Below are 20,910 nucleotides of genomic sequence, written 5' to 3' on the forward strand. Positions count from 1 at the left end.
CTTGCTTGGCTGAAGCTGTTAGATACCATGGCAGTTGTGTTGTAATATGCAGGTCTTTAGTTAAGAATTCACTCTGATGTGCCTACAAGAGTCATGATCCAAAGGGTAACTTCACTGTGGTTGTATACCCCGCAGTGACCAAGCTTAGGGGATGCAGAGGGTTGTGTCTCTCCTTTCCATCTTCCTAGAGACCTAATGAATAGATTTGTAAGAATGTAGAAGAGTTGCATTTTTGTGCTTAGAATTGTAGAACTACTGCTTGCTTTCAGTACAGCTGAATGTGTTTGAGAATCTGAGGGCTTGACTACCTAGAAGAAAGCAAGTTAAAGGACAGATGATAACTGAGCACCAGGAGTCAAGGCTAATTAGAAGCACAGATGGCTTTATGCATGTATAGCCTGTCTGAAACGCTGGGAGACAGCACTGCCAGTGGCTGTTAAAAGGCAAAGAAAATTCCCACTGCTAAGCAGTGTGGCCAACAGATACAACCTTAGGTTTGAAAACTGAGTTAATAATAGTTCAGGTGTAAGAGGACCGAGCACAACATATTGAGCTGTTCTGTTTCAGGAGATGCCAAAGAGAGGGCATGCTGGGTGCCATCAGAGCAGGGCAGTATGAGGCCTGTGGAGCTGAGACTTGGTGGCTACAAATGCTCCTTTAAGAACTTATTAGAAGCTAAAACCTTGGGTCTGTGACCATGAAAACATACCAGCCCACTCTGCAAAAGTATTTCACATATTTCAGAATACATAATTCAGTGCTTGCTTTGAAAAAAGAAACTAAATACTCATTGCTGCTACTCACTATTCAGTTTGGTACACATTGGCTTTGACTGGAAAGTTAATTGGCTTTCAGTCTTTTCTTGACAGTGGTTTTTTTTCCTTATTTTTGGTTAGCCCTGGAATAGCTAAAATCAGCACTAATCATCTTGTTCAGATAGAGCCACTTGGTGTAAAATTTTCCCTGACTGATCAATTTTCCCTTTCCTTCACATTCACCAAAAGCATGTTAAAATCTCTTGCCTATTCATATGTCCAGTCTGGAAGAGTTTCTACTTAGAGAAGTTATTCTTTGTTTTGTCATGTTTTAGCTGACAATAATTTCCATGGATTCCCTGAGACTGGAAGTCTCTGGCAGCTAGAAAGATAGCCTACTTGAAGTGTGGACCATGCAGCTGTCACTGTGGCTGTACAAGGTGTTTTATACTTATGCCCATTGGAGTCCTTGTAGGATTTGCACTGAGTCCTTATTTAACGTAAGAATTTTCTCTGATGCTATGACTCATGGTCCCAAAGAAGATATGAAGGGGGTTTATTTGAGAAGGGCTTCCATGATACAGAGTGGAAAATCTGGCATGATTGTCAGACAAGACACAGGTGACTGATATGAAACACCTTTTTTTTTTTTTTTTCTTTCAGTGGTTGCTCATTATCACGGAGCTCCTCAACCTGCAAGTTTAATTCAATCTTTCTGTCTTTCTTCAAGTGTCTGCCTCATGCTCATTCAGTTTTACCTTAAGTTGCAGCTGTTGTTTTGTTTGTGAGGTGGAACTTTTCATGCCCAGCCCCCTAGTGCTTCCCTGTGAGGTTTCATGATGTTCACACAAGTTCTCCAAGGAACACTCCCCCAGAAACTGTTTTAACTGTTGGTTGATTTTTGTTTGGTTGGTTTTTTTAAACAAAAAAAAAAAAAAACCACCACCAAAACAAAAACAAAGCAAGGACAAACAAAAAAAAAACCCAAACAAAAAATCCCCCACAAAACCAAACAAGGTTTTGCAACTTTTATTACATCACTGTTTCCAATTATAGTAACTTTCATAACAAAGTAATTACGTAATAGTATATGTTTATTGTTTGTTGCCATATACTTCATTTTTTGAGATGTAACTTTTGCAGGTCTTTTGCATCTGACAGTTCTGAACCATCTGTCTAGCAAGGTAGAACTGTAAAATATTTGTCATTTATGATTGGGTTTTTTAGATGTATCTTCAGAAAATATGCACAAGTCGAAGGTCTGTAGAGAAAGGCATTAAATTCCAGATGATTAGATTAATAAAAATTTTATTGTATGAAATAATTTTCAGTCTTTATGTGGTACCAGGTTTTGAAAGAGCAAGTATTTTTTTAGCTTCTGTTTTGTCTAGAAGGAAGAGAGAAGAAAAAGACAGTGAACATTTGAAGTTTCTTGTCATATGGACATTTTTTGCATTAGAGATCACTACCATGGATATTAATTCCTAAGGAAAAAGACTCCTATTTTGCCTGTACCACCATTTCATTCAGTGCATAGGTGTGAATTTATCAGTCCACAATCCGACTCCCTAGATTGTCAGTCAGTGAAGAGGCAGAATGAAGGAGAACAGGTCATCCTTTACTTTTAGTAGAGGAAATTAATTAGTCGCATTTATCTGCCCCGTAGTGTACCATCTCAAAGTTTTTTGTCAGCAGTTTGTTGACTGCAACCACTCTGTCATCTAAGTGAGAAAGCTCATTTAATGACAAGTTAAATGTTACATAGCTTATTGGAGATTATATGTAATACTGCATTTTATGGTCTAGCCGTGCAGTGCAGAGCTATTCTCCGTGTAAAACACGTTAAACATTAACTACTGTTTGGATACAGAAGGTGGAGTATGCTCTCTCTGGTTTCTATTGGGTGTGTGGCTGTTGAAGATAAACATGTTCTGGTAGTTAATGCCATAAAGCAAACACCCATGAGTACAGTAATTGTAGGGCATCAAATCTCTTTTCCCTAGATTTGTGAATTCCTGATGTTCTGCTGTTTCTCCTTTTATTGCTTTGCAGGGTTTTTTCCTCCCTCATTTTAGCAGAATCTGTTTAAAATTTGTTCTACTTTGGTTTGACTTCTGTTAACAAGTGCTGATATTACTCCATATGGGAAAATATGTTCTGGATACTTTTGTTCAGTTTATAGTAACTGTTGTACAAGTAAAGACAATGGTTTCTTAGCAATGTACTGTTTTAAGAAACCATTGTATTCTCATCTGCTTTCAATAGAATGTTGAACTTTGGTTAAGAGTGTCTACTATCCACCTCCTGCCCCTCCAAAATAATGAAACAGTATCTTACAATGATAATTTAATGTTTAAGTTTTTATGCAGCTTATTTTAATGGAGCTCCTAATGCTGCTCCTGAAATTTGATAAGATTGAATTTCTGTGCTTCTACTTCGTTAGTAAAAAACCCCCAAACCCACACCAAACCCCCAAAATTCAACTTGAATAAAATTTACTACCTACATTTAAGCTTGCATGACCTTCTTGGAAAAAACAGAGATATAACACTTCATCTTGTCTATTGGTGGACAGATTTTAGACAGCTTAGAATCCTGAACAGGAGTTCTGCAAGTTATATTTGATGCTGCTTTTATGCAGAAGACCAAACAAAAGGAACTGAATGCTTAAATTTGTGAATTTTGCTACCTTTTGGGATGATGTGGAAATGCCTAGTATGTTAGAGCTTTAAAAAATAAAAATTGAAAAAAGAAATCCTTAAAGGTGTATGAGGGGCAGCAGTCACAAAAGTAGATGCTTGTATAAAACTGTAGCTTCAGTCTTGTACTCAGATTTATGGTCGTCTCTTATGTTATTCGCCAAGGGGTGTTTTTGCTCAAGAACTTGAACACTTCTTCCTTCCTCAAGTAACACGAGATTTACATGAAAAAGTTGTTTCTTATTGCTTCTTCCTCCTACCCACCAAAGGAAGCACTATAAAGCAAAAACTAGAAAACAAAGCTACCTCCAAGCTTTGCTTTTCTAGTGTTGAAGAACTGGGTATCTAAATTTTTGCCTTGACCTTAGAACAAGTACACAGGCCAGTGCAGTCTAGCTTTAAGATCAGCTAACTTTTGTACTAGTACGTATAGCTGATAGTTGGGATTAGTTTTATTTCAATGCCTGTGAGTTTCAAATGGCATGGCAAGTAAGAATTACAGCTTTTTTGACCCTGTTTTGTTTCTTTGTTTAAAGGCTGTAAATGTGATTGCAATTAGCAACATACATGGAAGATTCTTATCATATCCCATTAATTTTCTTCACTGTGCTCTTCAAGTATTCTGGCTGTCCAGAATTTATTTTGCAGCTTCAGTGGTGGTATGGCACTTCATGACTGCAGTTGATAACGTGATAACAGCCAGCAGATTTCAGACAGTATGTCAAGCAAGCTTTTCCTGGAGAATCTGTCTTCCTGGGGTCTAAAATGTTGGCTCTGTGACTTAGGACACTTACAGAACATAAACCTTTCTTTTCTCTCATACACTTTTAGTTACAGTGAACTTTGAAAGTTTTCTTTGAGAGGGAAATCTGATGCTGTTGGAATAGCTGCAGACAGGAACAGCATGGCACTCTATCTTTCCTGTGGGAAATAAAAAGAAATGTCAATACAATTCTCCAGGATAAATAGAATTGCTCTTTAGGTATTGTTTTCCATTGTGTATCTTCTCTCACCTATTCGAACTTAAAAAGAAACACACCCAAATCCACATTGACCCCTAAAAAAAACCACTTTCTTTTCTGTTACAGAAAAATGCAAAGGGACAGGAGTTGTTTGACCAGATTGTGTATCATTTGGACCTTGTGGAAACTGATTACTTTGGTCTGCAATTCATGGATGCTTCCCAAGTTACAGTAAGTATAACTTCAATCAACTTTTATGTTTTGCAGTAATTTGTGTTGCCTGTTATAAAACTATTACTGGTGCACTTCCATGGAGAGATGTAGGTATTAGAGGACATACTGCTGAAACAAGTTATACTATGTTTGGTTCTTGCACATAAAGCCACATCCTCTAAAGGAGTCTTTTGTCATTTTGTATGATGTGCATGTGACTTACTTGATTGCACTTAAGTAAAAAAGTGATACATTTGGATAAAGAAAAATCTACTTTATGTTTAGTTGGCTCATGGTATTTAGGATGGGTTGAATCTCTTGCAAGCAAGGGTTTCTTGTAACTCCTATCCTTGCTTTCCATGCACAGATTATGTTGCTTTGTGTGTTTACGTTCATTTGCAATAGTGAAAACTTTTCTCTCTCTTCATTATCTAATGGCCTTCAGCATCTACAGATAAAACAAATAAATAACCCTCCCCAATATTTACAGATGCAGGTACATAGATATATTAGTAAGATAGTGTTAAAAGACTACAGCCTTGTGGTTGCACTGTACTGCTGTGTATTTAATCCTTTCGTTTTTCTGTTCACTTTATGTGACCAGGCAGTTTGACAACAACCTGCATTGTGGATAGAGAATATAAGTGGAAAATAAGTGTTTTTAGTGCTCTCTGACCAGTATGTAAATGTTTTTTCCATGAAGCAACAGAAGACATGTACTCTGTGATATTAGAATAAAATAATGGGAAAACGTAGCCACAATAGTGACATCTTGGGAAATGTAGATTCTAACTTTATCATCCCAGAGTTCTCAGCTGTAGTCTCGAACAGGCTCAGGTCAAATGTGATTGGGATGGATAAGTGTTTTAGCAGCTGCATGATCATCTGTGTTTTACCAATGACTTTAAACAACAAACAGGAAACCTCTCCAGGTATTATAATTACTTGATACTGGAAAAAGGGAATCTGTGGTTTTTGGGAGAAGTGGTATTAATCTACTTAAACATTATCCTGATGTCTCAGTTAATTTAGGGCTATGTATTTATCACTGGAAACTGATGCTTTGAATTAAGTATGTCCTTAATGAGTTTGGGATTTTTAGGAAGTTTAGTGTGTGTGTTCCTGATAAAATTTATATTACATAGATTGTGTGTTCTTTTATGATGGACCTAATTATAAGGACACAGTTAATAAAGCAGAGCCTGCTCAAAAGAGGAAAAACGCATTATATCATTACTGATTGTCAAATCATCTAACTGGGAACTTGATAGCTAGGAATAGGTGCCTGGCAAGGAGTTCTGTAATGTTTTGAAAGAAGGGAAGCAGATAGGGAGAGTGAAATATCCTTTCTTAACAAGAGAGAAGGCAGATCAGAAGCCAAAAACCTGGCTGAGGAAGCAGAGAGCACTCATTTTCTTGTATATTTGCAGAACTGAAGGGCTCTTTTTAATGGTAAGAAAGATGAAACAGACATGTGAACAGCTGTGATTTCTGTAGAGAGCTGTATCCCTGGTGTTCAGGGCAAAATATGCCTATATATGCAAATGTTTTAGCTTTGCTTGTATGCTATTTCTTTCTTCCCTATTAGGGAGGGAAGCGAGCTTCATCTGCCCGGATTTGGAATTAGAGTTGTCCTTCTCCTAGGATGACTGCCAGAAGGCTAACGAGCTCATCGTGCCCAAGGATATATTGAATCTGACCCTATGGTTTTGACCTGTCTGGCATGGGCGACCCTACCGAAGGCATGTACCATCGCCAGCATAGCTCGCAACCACATAGGGGCACACAGGCTTCTTTCCCATTAAAACAGTTAGGGCAAGCCTTTCACTCCCTACTTTTCTGCCACCCATCTATATTCAATCCCAGGGAAATACCCAGGAACAACCCTTCGTCCTGACCATGCTTTCAGGATGCAGCAAATATATCCAGAACATACCGAACCTGGGCAGTAGCCACAGGTGAGCCAAAAACAAACCATTCCAGCCCCCATACCCACCCGGGGCTCAGGTACCTCTTAAGACCCCAGCCCGGCTGAGACCTCCAGTCTCCCAGAAGAACCCACTATCCGCCCTGACCTTTATCCTCTCCCCACCATGTTACCACATATCTTCCCACACACTGCTCACCTGCGACACTTCATACAGGGCTGTCCTGCCCACCCTCCCGCCAGTCTGAGGACCCCCATGGCTCGCCCAACACCCTTCACCTCCCCCAAACCAGACTGGTAAACCTCTGTGTGCTCCGAAGCTCCCCCTCTCCTCTCCCACAAGGGCACAGTCCCCGCCGGCGAAGCTCCCGTCTCCTTTCCCCTGCCAGGGCCCGGCCCCGTACTGCCTTTTAAAGCTGTATAAACTATAAAAATACTGAAAGCAAGAAAGGGAGAGACACCAACTGAGATGTTGGAACAAATGTCAGAGGAAGAGAATTTAAACAAACCTGTATCAGCACTCAGTTCATCTAGCAGTCTTTTGGTTCTCCAGGTAGATCCTGAGTCTTGATTTCCTAAAGAATTATTGTGCTCTTGAACTACTGCAGCTCCCAACAGATGGTCCACATTTACCACTTCTGGGTCTGAGTTTGTATCTGATATATCATAGTGAGCTACAACTGGAGGTCCATCTGGTATCTCTGCGGTGATTGTCTTGCTGCTCCTTGAAACTTCTTCATCATCATCTGATGAACTCGTGCTCGAGTCACATGTCAGGTCACTATCACTGATACTGCTGTCCTGCAGCAGGTTGTACTTCTTGCGAGCAGCTACCTCCTGTTTCTGTCTCAAGAGCCGGATTCTTTCTTTGTGCTTTTGGCTTCGATGACCCAGTCATCATCACCCTGTATAGCAAGAAAGGAGGTAAATCAGACTGTTCGAATTACCATGGTATCACTCTGCTCTCCATTGCTGGCAAAATCCTGGCAAGAATACTTTTGAACAGATTAATACCCGCTATAGCAGAAGGAATTCTACCTGAAAACCAATGTGGTTTCAGAGCCAACAGGAGTACCACAGACATGGTATTTGTTCTCAGACAACTGCAAGAGAAGTGTAGGGAACAGAACAAAGGTCTCTGTGTAACCTTTGTTGACCTCACCAAGGCTTTCAACACTGTGAGCAGAAAAGGTCTGTGGCAGATTTTGGAATGTTTAGGTTGTCCCCCCAAGTTCCTTAAAATGATCATCTCACTCCATGAGGATCAACACGGCCAAGTCAGATATGGCAACACACTTTCTGAGCCCTTTCTAATAACCGATGGTGTGAAACGAGGCTGCATTCTCACACCAACCCTATTCACAATCTTCTTTAGCATGATGCTCCAAAGGGCCACAGCAGACCTCAATGATCAGGACAGTATCTGCATTTGATACCGTATTGATGGAAGCCTTTTCAACCTAAGGCGACTGAAGGCCCACACTAAGACCTTAAACCATCTTGTCCGGGAGCTGCTTTATGCTGATGACGCCGCCCTTGTCGCTCAGACAGAAGCAACTCTGCAGCGTTTAACATCCTACTTTGCAGACACTGCTGAGCTCTTTGGGCTGGCAGTCAGCTTAAAGAAGACAGAAGTTCTCTATCAACCGGCACCTCAGGAAGTCTTCCATCATCTCCATATCACCACTGGCAAATCAGAGCTCAAATCAGTCCAGCAGTTTAATTACCTAGGTAGCCTCATCTCCTCGGATGGTAAGATTGACGGAGAGATAGACAACAGGTTAGCAAAGGCATACAGTGCCTTTGGAAAACTTCATAAAAGAGTTTGGCAAAATAAACACTTGAAGAAAAGTACAAAGATCAGTGTTTACAGAACCATTGTGCTGTCTACTCTCTTATACGGATCTGAATCATGGGTCATCTACCACCACCACCTGTGACTCCTAGAACACTTCCACCAACGCTGCCTCTGTACAATCCTAAACATCCACTGGTCAGATTATGTGACCAATACATCTGTTCTAGAACAATCAACAGTCACAAATATTGAGACCATGTTACTGAGAACACAGCTGCACTGGGCAGGACATGTCTCCAGGATGAAGGACCACTACCTCCTTAAGATCTTGCTTTACAATGAACTTGCCACCGGCTGCCACAAGAGAGGAGCCCCGAAGAGAAGATACAAGGACTCCCTGAAACAACATCTCAGCCTTGGCCATATTGATCAACATAACTGGTCTACTCTGGCCTCAAGTCGGAAGGTCTGGAGACACACTATCTTTAACACTGCTGATACTTTTGAGAACGCACGCAGAATCACTCTTGAGGAGAAAAGACAACGCAGAAAGAATCGTGTCTTGCAGAATATACCACCTAAGGAGTCTTTCTGCTGTGGCTTTTGCAACTGGACATGCCTATCTCGTATTGGCCTTTTTAGCCACAGCGTGCTTGTAACAAACGTGGATAGAGCCCTTCCCAAATCTTCGTTCCCGAAGCCTAGCCATGATTAGGGAGGGAAGTAAATGATGGCATCTACAGTTCCAAATGGGATAAGTGGTACGAACACCTGCTGAGGGGGCCTCAAAAAGCCACTGCTGGTTGCAGGACTTTGGTGGCAGGGTTATGGTTTCCTGTGTTAAGAGGAGTGTTCAGGGCAGAGTTATTTACCTTCTCTGAAGTGCAAGGCCAAAAGCTCTTCCTTACCTTTTTTGGGGGGAGGAGTGGGGGTTTGTTTGTACTAGCTCAAGCTGGGCAGAGAGTAGAGCTTAGGCAGTTTCAAGGCACAAGCTTTTATCTTACCCAGCACCCTGTGCAAAAAGGTTCCAAGCATTAACAGACTTCCTTGGTCTGTTTTGGACTCCTGACCGGCTCTTTTCATTTGCATAGCAATTAATGCATAGCCTGCATGGCCTTCTGCTTAGTACCAGCTCAGCCACACAGTGGCAGTTGCAGGACTGGGAGATTAAAGTTGTGTAAACTCTTTGAGTCACTAAGCCTTTGTCTTTAGTATGTTTTGTTAAGTGCTAAACATCTTTAAGCCTTATAAATAAGGGAGCACAAAATAGTCTTTGAATAGTGGAGATTGCTTCTGTGTGCTACAAGACCAGCAGCTTTTGAGTGCACTGTGTTTCCTGCAGTTCTGTAACTTTGCCAAAGATTCAGGACAAGCAGTGTTGATAGCTGTGATTTAGAAAAGAAAGTCATGATTAGAGCTTATCTACTTTGAAAGAGAAAAAAAACTTTGAACAACTAATTTTTAATACGAGAAAAACCCATAAAACTGTGAAAAGCAAGATGTCAGCAGTAATGCAGAAAATACTGTAAAGTCTGTTCGGTGAACTCTGCATTAGTTTGTATCTTGCGGTCTTTGAAGACATCTATGAATAGAAGGATGTAGATAATCATTCGTAGCTTATTCTAAAGCAAAGCTTAGTGTACTATTGTATTTTGAATCATTTGCTATCAACTCTAGAAGTAGAAATACTGTAATGCAAGAAAATAATTTCTTGTTCAGCTAATGATTACAGAACTTCAACAGAGATGTAGTACTCGGACTGATTTAAGAGTGTCACTCTTAAAACTCTGCAGGAGGTCTCTGCAGTGGTTTAGAGAAAATATGAAGTTTATTGGGTTTTTAGTTAATTTTACTACGATGTGTATATTCTAGCAAAGCAGGAAGCCTTGAAAGCTTTAGTTGAGGTTCAGAATAGCAATAATACTGTCTTGTGAGACCATACTATTGAAGTTTAGTTACCATGAGGAAGTATTTTATTGATCTTTGCAGAAACTGGTTATGTGTGACATATTCTATGGTTGGTTTGGGTACTTGACATTTATTTTTGGCTGCTGGTAGCTAATTCTTATTCATTTTCTGTCCGGGAGTGTCCTATCTTTCTCTCTTACTCCAAAACATTTTAAGAAAAAGGGTTTCTGTGGTTAACAGATCCTTGTGAGCTCCATATTTTAGAATTCTCTCAAGATATAGATAACTCCATTTCTACAGTTGCATTCTCTGTTCTAGTGTTCCATCATGTGATAGGAAAACATGGATACCCTCCCAGCCTCCTCCTGTTTTACAGGAATTTGTAACAGAAGGATTGCCCATGTCAATTCGCTTGGAATTTGCTTGTTTCCCTCATGATTTTGTTCCTGTTCACAAGAACAATTACAGAGTAATTCAGGGAAAGAAGTTTTAAGATAAATCTTCAATTTTTTTTTTTTTTTTAGTGTGTGCAAATAAACCTCTGTAATCCTTGGGAATGCATGGAAGCAAAAGAATTAAAATGCCACTTTTCTCACACGTGTCTCTTTCGGTGATCCTCTAAGTTTAAGTCCTTTATGTCTGATCTCTAATGCCACAAAGGCCCCTTGGTTTAAAGAATGTCATATGGGACAGCCTTTCCCAACTGCGCTCTACAGCCATTCTGAGGATGTGTGTATGCACCCAATGTATCAGGCACGTTAGGAAGCACCGGATTTACATGTGTGTATAGCAAGACAGTTGTGTGAGGACAGCCTGTGCTTCCTGCAGATGCCCGTGGCTATGGTGGGGACCAGGGTTCTCTGGGGAGATGAGAGCTAGGACCAACCTGCCGTGAATTGTCCTGGCAAGTGCTGTTTTCATCTGAATTTCTTAATATTGACCAAATACTAAATTAGGTTTTGACTCATTTGTTGCAAGAGGTGAGAAGACAAGGAAGGAGATGAGTGTGTAGAAGCTGAAACAGGCTTTCATGAAAGCAATTGCAAGTATACAAATGGAAGGAAAAAAACATGGCAAGAACTGTGTTTCCCAGACTGAACCTAACCAGCAGCAGTGTGTCAGGACACACTGATCCGGACACCAAGATCCTCACCTCTGTGGAAGGTAGCCTTGTGACCAGGTTTTTCATGGACAGTCAGGATCAGATATGACTCACGACAAAGGATTTCAATAGTGCAATGGGTTGTGGGTGAAGCAAACTGGACAACGAAGAATAGTATGGGTGCCTTTGTTTCCTCTACACATCAAAAATGAGATTTCATGGATGTTCCAGCAAGTCAGGGCCTTGTAGGGACTTGGTGCTTCGTGACTGCTGCTACTGTATCTGTCTGAATTTTCTTTTAAAGGCTCATTGTCATTCACATCAGGTTTTTTCAACTGCTTGGTTTTAATATTACTGCTGTGACTTAAGATATGAGGGATGTGGAAAAATGAGCAGTTCAAACCAGTCAATTAACATTGTAGTGTGATGTCTGGGAGTCTTTTTCTTTATGTACTTCTCAGTAGTCTAATAACAAGTGTTCATTAGGCAGAACAAAACAGGGACAAGCCTTACTGTTCAATACACTGGATGTGGGGAAGAAGGGAGACTGGTAAATATTTTGATAATATAAAGTGTTTCCTTTTCTACTTCTGGTAGAATCATACTATTTTCCCATGAATAAATTGTGAAATTCATCTGTGACTCAGTTTCCTCTCCTTGAATCTTCCTTATTCTCTGGATGATGAGAACTTTGAGACTGGGGTTGTTGCAGGATGTGTGTCTGTGAATTGTAGCCCAGAGCAACAAATACCAGTCACAGATGGAGGGTCCCAAGAGCTGTACAATATCCTGTAGCAGTCCATGCTTCAGTTTCTAATAGTTACAGTGTTATGAATGCCCGTTCAGTAACTGGACAAAGGCACTGTGGCTGACTCTGTAGCGATGCAGAACACCTGATGAATGTGGAAGACTTCCAGATGTGGCTGATCAAGGCTGTATTGCAGTCTATGAACACTTGTTAGGAGACTCCAAAACACTTAAGAATTCCCAGAGCACCTCCAGTTTTTAGTCTTCCAGTAGCATTTGCTGTCTCAGGAAGTTTGAGGACCTTTTTTCTGACACAGACTTGAGAAGCAGCCATACAGGGCAGGTGGTTGTGACACAGTCTGTCAGTGATGCTTCTGCACCTCTCTCCTAAGTGTAAAGAAGTCAAACCTTAGTCTATTCAGGACAGCAGATAGTTTTTGCTGGTTTCTTTTGTCTTTGTGTATGGTTGGAGCATAAGGCGAAGTGGTTTTCTTCCTCAGATTTAATCAGGTTTGTTTCCCATTTGTTACAAGTAGTTTCAGTTTATTTTTGATTGTTTGCATACAGGCTTCAAATTAAAGGTAACTTGCTTTTAATTGCTAGAATTGATCTGGAGTGGCATCAGCTTTCATTGTCTGTAGAGTAAATCTAGTGAGAATTATGCTAAAGAAGGCAAGGTTGTTTTTATATAATTAATTTATATAATTTTTATATAAATTTTTTTCTGTAATATCATGTGTATGAAGCAAAATATTCTTTGTTTGTCACATGTATATGAATTAGGATAGAATAATGGTCCTGAAGCTTGTCCATATAACTCTCCATTATGTATGTGTAGTTTATCTGGACTACAGTTAAACCCCATTATGTATCTGGATGCTTCTGATATGGCTCCATGCTCACTCAGACTGGGACAGGCTAGGCTTTCATGAATACCATGATATTTGACTGGAGGTCTGAGATAGGGCTGGTTAGACTGTTAAGGTCTACCAGTGCCCTCAGGGCTCTGGAGTTAGCATTTATGGCCTTGTATTTCCCCAGATCACAATTGTGCCAGAGCTTTCTTATCACAGCTGCATCTGCCCTTCTGCCACTGGACAGCATTGCTTGCATGTCTCACTGTTTCTAACTTGTGGAAGGTGGCTGTCTTCCTTCAAGGCAAGAGAGAATGTGGTGTGAGAACTGCTGCTTTCATGCCTATATGGCTGGTAACACGGAATAGTGTCAGTTGAAGGGGACTGATGGAAGTCAACTGGCCTGACTTGTTCAGTGCAGAGACAACTTAGAAAACTGATACAATTTTGCACTTTGGTCGGGTTGGTCCTCACACACTGATGTGGTACTGTACCACTGTGCCTAGTCTCCATTCAACAAGATGCTGACAGCAGTATCCAAAGAGGGTTTAAAACAAGATTGATCCACTGAGATTGAAACTCTTGTAGAAAGATCCTCCCACTATTTTATGAAAAGTTGGTCTCATCTGAGTCCAAACACAAACTGCTCACCTCAGTAACCCCGGCTTGGTCTTGTGATGTGAATGCTACCTGAGTAGGAAGTGCATTCCCTTTTTTTTTTTTTACCTTCAAGTCAGGTAGATGAGATTGCAGAGCAGCATCCTGAAAGATGCCTGCAAGTCTTGTCAGTTGAAGGGGGTGTCTATGTCCAAGCTCCTTCTTATAGCAGCTTCAACTGTATCTGATATCTCTGGGCTTTGTTTAATCATGTTTGATGCCCTCAAGGATGGTGGCTCCGCAGTCCTTTTGGGCACCTGTGCTCTGTCTGAGAAGCCTCATGGTGACAGTCTTTTTGTCTAGCTGTGACTTTTCCTGGGTCTGGTGCCACTCATCCTTCTACCATGGAATACCTCAGAGAAGCATTGTTCTTCGTCTTCTCTACAACCTTTCCCTAGGCAGCTGAAGTCACCAGTCAGGTGAGCCTTCATTTTCAAGAGGAGCATAACTTTCTAGAGGGATCAGGGAAACTTAGATGAGAGTAGAGAACAATATTTTTGTTGTTTTAAGTTGTGAACTCTTGGGTTCATTTGGTTTTCTGTTACTACTATAATAATATTTAAAAGGTCACCTACAGAAAAAAAGAGGAAAGGGCTTTTGCTCCTTTGCTCTTGTTTAACTCTGTAAGTGTAGAGAAGTTTCCAGACTGTGGTTTGGTGGGTAGGGTTTTTATTGACTTGTTTTTTGTTGATTCCTTCCTTCTATATGATACATACATTTTTAACTTCTTTGCTTTAGAAGATCATCTGGGTAATGGCAAAGAGCTTGGTAGGAGTCAGGTGCCTAGGAAACCAGAAAGCAAGAAAACAGTTGAAGGGATAATTGACTTTTGGTTTTAAAGGTGCCAACTTCTGTTTAACTCACCTTCTTTTTGGAACTTGAGCATTGAACATGGCTTTCCGTCTTGTACCTCCAGGTACGGCATGAGAAAGCATTTAAGCAATATTTCTGAGAGCAAATAAAACTTCCAGTAAAAATGGGCTTTCTCTTACTGATAGTTAAATATATAAATAAGCGTAAGGGAGAACTGTCTATTCAAGATGTCCTTCATGCATTTTAAACTAGCAAAGAAAGCCAAGCAAAAAGGGTCAAATGCAATTTTTTTCCTTTTCAGGTCACCTTTGAGGGCTGTATAAATCGAGACAAGGAATTTTCATTCTTTTAGGAAGCAAGTAGAGAGGCGGTGGAATTTGCAAAGATCAGGTGTGTGATGGGTTTGTGTCGGCCTGTGGTAATCCTCCTTTCAGTCTTCATTTGGCACTCACTGTCATTCTTACATAGAGTACTCTAGCAGCTGTAGTTTATCTGCTATATCTTGACACAAATACATCTTCCTTTGCTGCATGTCTGTTTTGAGAAAATACTGGCTGGTACCACTTAGGAAGTGTTGAGGTACTTATTTTTTCTTTTTCACTTGGATAAAATGAGTGATCAACAGGAGAGCGTGCTGAGATAAATACATACTTCCAGTATTTTAAGAAATCTTTTTTTTTATATGGTGTTTCTTTCATGTGGAATTGATTGGAGCATATTTTCAGCATATGAATCCCAGTCAGTGGCTACTGTGTTACATCACTCAATACTAGGAAACATTATTCATTTGGTAGAGCAAAGAAATTTTACTGAGTTTACAGAGGAATAAATGGAAGCTAATCCAGCATTTGACCTTCCAGTTTACCTGACAGAATTAAAGGTGATAATGGTCTCTAAAGGAGTCAGTGGTCTCTACAGCTTCCTGAGGATGGGAAAAGGAGAGGGAGGTGCTGAGGTCTTCTCCCTCGTATTCAGTGACAGGACATGTGGGAATGATTCAAAGCTGCACCAGGGGAAGTTTAGACTGGACATCAGGAAGCATTTGTTTACTGAGAGGGTTGTCAAACACTGAAACAGTCTTTTTAGAGAGGTGATTGTTGCCCCAAGCCTGTCAGTGTTTAAGATACATTCGTACAACGCCCTTAATAACATGAAGTGGTCAGGCAGGTGGACTAGATGGTCATTGTAGGTCACTTACAACTGAACTACTCATTCTGTTGTAAAATAATCATAGTCTTGATTACCTGCAGTTTGACCAGGTTAGGGGCTTTTTTCCTCTAGTGTGGGCAAAGTAGCTTAGAAACTGTCTTCCTGTCAGAACACAGTCTTGAAGCAATTAATCCCTTTCTTCCTTCTTTTCTACACTGATACTTGCAAGTCTAAAGTGCATATAGGAAATGCGGTATTGTATAGTTGAAATGAGTGTGGTCAGTCTTGGTCCTATGCTGTGAGATCCATAGTTAAGTTTCTTAAATGAGTCCAGATCTTGAAATGATGTACAGTTGTTTAGCCAGAGCACAAGATAGGCAGAGCTACAGTCTTAGTTGCTGAGATAGCAAAAGTCTCCTCTGGTTTTACTTAGTTTCTTGTGAAACTTCAAAATTCATTGCTTTCACTTCCCTGTTACTGAGTTAGCAAGCAATATGTAGCCAAGCCCAAACCCATTTTTGGCTTTAACTAGAGTGCTATGAATTTTTTTCAGCTCAGAGGGACGTTTGGAAAGCAGGTATGATATACAGTGTGAAGAAGCCCTCTGATATTATCTGAGGCAAAGAAGTGTTGAAATTTAGGCTGATTTTCACAGAAATTGCACAAAATATCTGATTTTGAAATTAGTGTTGGTTCACAAATCTGCATGAAAACTGCCAGGTCTAGGAACTCTGTGCCAATAATGCTACCAGTCCATACCCTACCTCTGTGTTTGTATTTTGTGATCTGTGTGGTGGTGCCTCACACACAGCCATGACGTGCAGTGTGGGATGGGGTAAAACAGCAGCTCACTCTTGTTTCTGAAGAGAGGTGAGTTTAATGCTTGCTGTTTTATCTCCTGTAGCTGTCTGCCTCTGGCTGCTTGGTTGTAGAGAGTGAGGATAGCTTCCTGTCCAGGCTGTAGTCTGCTTTAACGGTCTGCACAAGTAGTTCCTGGAGTCTTGTTAGTTATTTTTAAACCCTATTTGAAGTATTTACAGTTGCAAATAATCAGTTTGAAACTTGCTCCTATTTGAGTTTTAATACACCTAGAACACCACATTCCAAGAAAGGGTCTATCAGCTGCTATTTCATTGGAAATTATTGTGCTTCAGGTTGTGCTGTTCTTGTTCCAGAACATAGTGCTAACAGGAGTCACAGGTGAAATGTTACTGGAGGATTTTTGGGCTGTATTTTAGATGTTATTTATGTTTGGTTTTATTTAACATGAAGCTAAACTTTTCTTCTAATGGAATCAGTATATTTACCTTTGAGTGGTTTATCTTTAGCCTAAATAAATACTGAGCAGAAAGACATTTTTGTAGCTAGGTATTTAAAGAATAAAAAATTAATCTGCCTGGAGGTGTAAAAGTAATAGACTTGTATAATTTCAGTAAAAAATAAAAGCAAAGTTTCAATGTTGATATTTTTCCTTATCAAAAATGTGATTTCACAAAGCTTTAATTTTTCATAAGAGAGTAAAGTAGAGACAGAGTAAATTACTTGCAACTCTAAGGAATGTATTTGTATGACCTGCTATATTGTTTTATTTCCATTTTGGTGGAGATTTCTCAGACTGTAAGGATGGATTCCTTGGCAACCTCACCTAAGGGAGTTCTGCCAGTCTCATGCAAATAAAACGACCTTCAGAATAATTGTTCCATTTCTCTTTCTCTTTCTGTCTCTTTTGTTAAATTTATTTAAGGGGCGTAAGTTGTCAGACTTTTGATCTACACATATCTATAACTGTGATAAATAAATTTTTGCCTTGGTTTAGGACATAGTAAATAAATACCAGCATTACTATCCAACAAATAATTTTTTACATTTATTTAGCCATGGTAGCGTGGTGTTAGTAGAATGATAAGTAGTCATTCAGAGATTATCCTTTTTCTGAAAGCATGACTGCTTTAACAGGAAAGAAGGAAGAAGTGTTGTTTTATCCTAAGATTTTGTTTCATAGTACCTAGTTTATAATTTTAATATATATATATAAAGATAGAACAATGTTTATTTCAAGGAAATCCAAAATTCTTTTATCACCTTATGCAGCAGAAGCATTTACATTGAGTTGCTTCCAATCAGATTGCAGCCTTACATAGGACATTGTGCAGAAGCAGTCAAAGATTTAAGCTAAATTTACATCAGAAAGTGTTTATTGCTATTCTTCTGTAGAGGCAACTTGCACTGACAAAAGAGTGCGTAAACTTTGCTGGGAAGCACATGATTTTGTCATCATCGTTGTGTCTATTCAAGATCATTTGCCATTAGTTTAAAAATGGGGAGGAAGGGGGGAGAGGTGTACTTCAGTGTTTCCAAAATGCTTTTAGAGAGGGTTAAGTCTTTATCCTTATCTTGAAAAAACTTGGCTATGAAGCAATGGAAGGCAGAATCATACAGGATCTGGAGGGTCTCCATCAGATGGGGTTGAAAGGAGGCTGCAACTTAGTGGTTTGACCTGCTGCCCTCAGGAGCACTTGGGGAACAGTTAAACCTGGGGACAAAAGGGTATTTTCCTTACATACTACTGCTTTGTGGCTTTGGATTTTGAGGTTTCCTCTCTGGAAGAGTGACTTCCCCAGCAGTACAGATGAATTTAAAAACCAAACTTTCCCATGTGGAAAAAGAAAAGTTGCTAAATGTGCCAAAAAACACTTTCACAAATGTGCAGAAATTTAGAAAATAAATATGGCAGTATTTCCTTTTAAGAGATTTTTATCTGATAAATTTTATTGTAATTAATTTGAGTCAACAAAATCTTGAAATGGAACTGCTTTTCAATGTGAATTTTCCTTTTTTTTTTTAGCACTGGTTGGATCATTCAAAATTCATTAAGAAGCAAATAAAAAGTAAGTACTATGTCTCTGCCTGTTTATTTTGTTACTTCCTAAAGAGTTTGAACTTAGAGTATTTGAACATGATTGTGAATGTTTAAATATGCCCTTTAATGGAATAAATATTTCTTAGGAAATAATTTTTGTTTCATGGGTAATTGGCTGACTATCTTATATCTAAGTGCAAGAACACTTATTAAGCAGTAGCCCTTGTTAAACACATGCTGTTTGTCTGAGGCAGAGGAGGTTGCCAGGTAATTTCAGTCTGATCTGTGAAATCAGGTTGCCTGGACACAGATTGCAGTTCCTGTCACTGCTTCTGATCCAGAACAGATTTCCTGCTTTTTTTTTTTTTTTTTTTTCAGAGAGTGGAAAATATTTCATTGTGTACTGGCTAATATGGTTAAATTTTATTTTATTTTTGTTGTATATTAGAAATAAAACTAACAGAAATACCTGCTGTTTTGTGAAATGTAATTTTGAAATAGCTGCTGTTTCATCAAAGGTAGTTTTGGATGGAAGGGTTCACTTTGGCCCCTGAGTTTTCTGTGGAAATTGGCTAAGTCAGGGAAGCAGTTCCTGGATCTCTGACAATCTGGTTGCAAGCTTGAGTAGAGTACAGCATTGGCATTAATGGGTTTTGTTACTCTCCTGCAGTTGCCCAACTGAAAACATTGCTTCTGTGACATTAAAATACATTGTTTTTCAAGGAAGTTGTTGACCCCCTTGCAGGAACCCACAGAGATGGATCTTGATTATTGCTTCAGTGGTGCTTTGTCTTTCTTTTTTTATAAGTATCCAAATATCTAGATGATTTTTGTAAATGGTGGAGTTCTTCAAAGGCCTTTAGGATGGTTTGCTGTCACCTCATGGTGTGTAGGTGTCAGCCTGCTAGAATACAAGGTAAAGATAGCTGCTATGGTTAGAGTTTTGGTGGTTGGTTTTCTCTCACTTTTTCATCACATTCCAGACTGCTTTACCTGAAGTGACTAAATGATTTGCAGCTATGCTTTCTGTGATAGCTTTGTCCTTTTTTTGTGGAAAATCAGTGAAAACCAGTTTAGTTACTCGGTTTTGTCTGTTTCATCTGTGAAGGGCCTTTTTAAAAAATAAATTGGCCAATCGCGGATCTGAGGAGCACCTAAGAGAGAAGCAGTCTGTTGGGTGTTGTACAGATCTGTCTCACAACAGGATACTTTTCTTTCCTTGCATTTAGCAGATGCTTTATGAAGAGTTCCTCTTTCATGATGGGTGTTGCTCACTGCTCTTTTTTCCAAGTCATTATCTTGCCTATGCAGGCCTTACTAGTGGTGTCTAACTGTAAGCCTGGGGTACTATAACCTGTCTTCTAGGAGGTGTCTTTGGAGGCAGAATCAAAGCTCTTACTATTTGAATTTTAGCTGTATGTCATTTAGTAGAAGAATCATTAATAGGCACATGTACACTGTGTTGATGTGATGTTGCAGAAGACCTTAGAAAAGTGTGGAAAACTCATTTTTTCCATCAATTAATATATCAGCAGGCAGTTAGTTTGGGAGATGAGGCTAAGGCAGATAAGAATGCATTGGTCAGAGTCTCATGGTAGCTGGGTAACTTTTTGTTATCTGTTTTACATAGAAAGTCAGATATAGCATTCACCTTCTCACATTAGAAAACACAATTTTTGCAACTCTACTTCATGGAATTTGCTAGCTTTCATATGTTCATGGGTACCTTCCAGAGTTCTATCCAGCACTTCTCACCTTGTTTATCTTACCTTTTCTCCTTCATGTGTTTAAATCAAAGATGGTCTACTGGTAGGGGCTTTTTTTTTTTTTTTGGAGTGGTGTTTGTGCCTGGTTACAAGGAGCATCACCCTCTCCTTCCCTCTTCCTTACATCTCCCTCTGGGCCCAGCAATAGGCAGTGTACCTGGAACTTGCTGTCATTAACAGCATGTTGTAGGGCACACCTCTTTGGATAAAAATGTGTTTGCCAAATGGACTATTGCTTGATCAGTTTGAATTATTGAGTATCATGGAGTATGTTAATTGTCTAATTTTTTTATTGCATGCATTTTTAAATTTAAAATTATTGAATATTTCCTTCTTCGAAAAATTTGAAAAATGTAATTAGTTTGGGGTTTCTCGGGTGGTTCTTGGTTCTTCTGCCTTACCAAAACTGCAACTGGTGTAAACCTTTTTTCCGCATTTAAATCTTTGCATGTACAGTTGGACCTCCGTACACGTTGCATTTTCGTATTAAGTACTATTCATCAGAACCGAACAACCTTCATGAAGAGTTTACAAGGTAGGAACTATGTGTGGTTAACTGGGTGACTGGCAGAGGGATAAATAAGACATCTGAAGTACATAGAGGTACTGTAAGCAGGTGATCTGAGCTTTCTTACTAAGAGTGGTCATTTTATCTGCCTTCTTAGGTGTTTTCCTACTGTCAGAGAAATGTAATCTTTTT

The 20,910-nt window shown here is 39.6% G+C and overlaps 1 protein-coding gene across 7 annotated transcripts in view; it reads left to right on the forward strand.

Annotated features, from left to right (window-relative positions):
• The window catches only part of EPB41L4B (erythrocyte membrane protein band 4.1 like 4B), a 171,825-nt gene that overhangs the window by 46,465 nt on the left and 104,450 nt on the right, over positions 1-20,910 (forward strand). For 6 of the 7 annotated variants that reach the window (XM_027644026.1, XM_027644028.1, XM_027644029.1 and 3 more), the window contains exons 2-4: positions 4,543-4,647; positions 18,430-18,472; positions 20,667-20,745. In XM_027644026.1, the coding sequence (XP_027499827.1) occupies positions 4,543-4,647; positions 18,430-18,472; positions 20,667-20,745 (227 nt within the window). The remainder of the gene's footprint in view (positions 1-4,542; positions 4,648-18,429; positions 18,473-20,666; positions 20,746-20,910) is intronic. The other variant, XM_027644031.1, reaches the window with a different exon arrangement.

Source organism: Corapipo altera, unplaced genomic scaffold, assembly GCF_003945725.1.
Source record: "Corapipo altera isolate COAL_440 unplaced genomic scaffold, ASM394572v1 24b, whole genome shotgun sequence".
Taxonomy (NCBI): Eukaryota; Metazoa; Chordata; class Aves; order Passeriformes; family Pipridae; genus Corapipo; species Corapipo altera.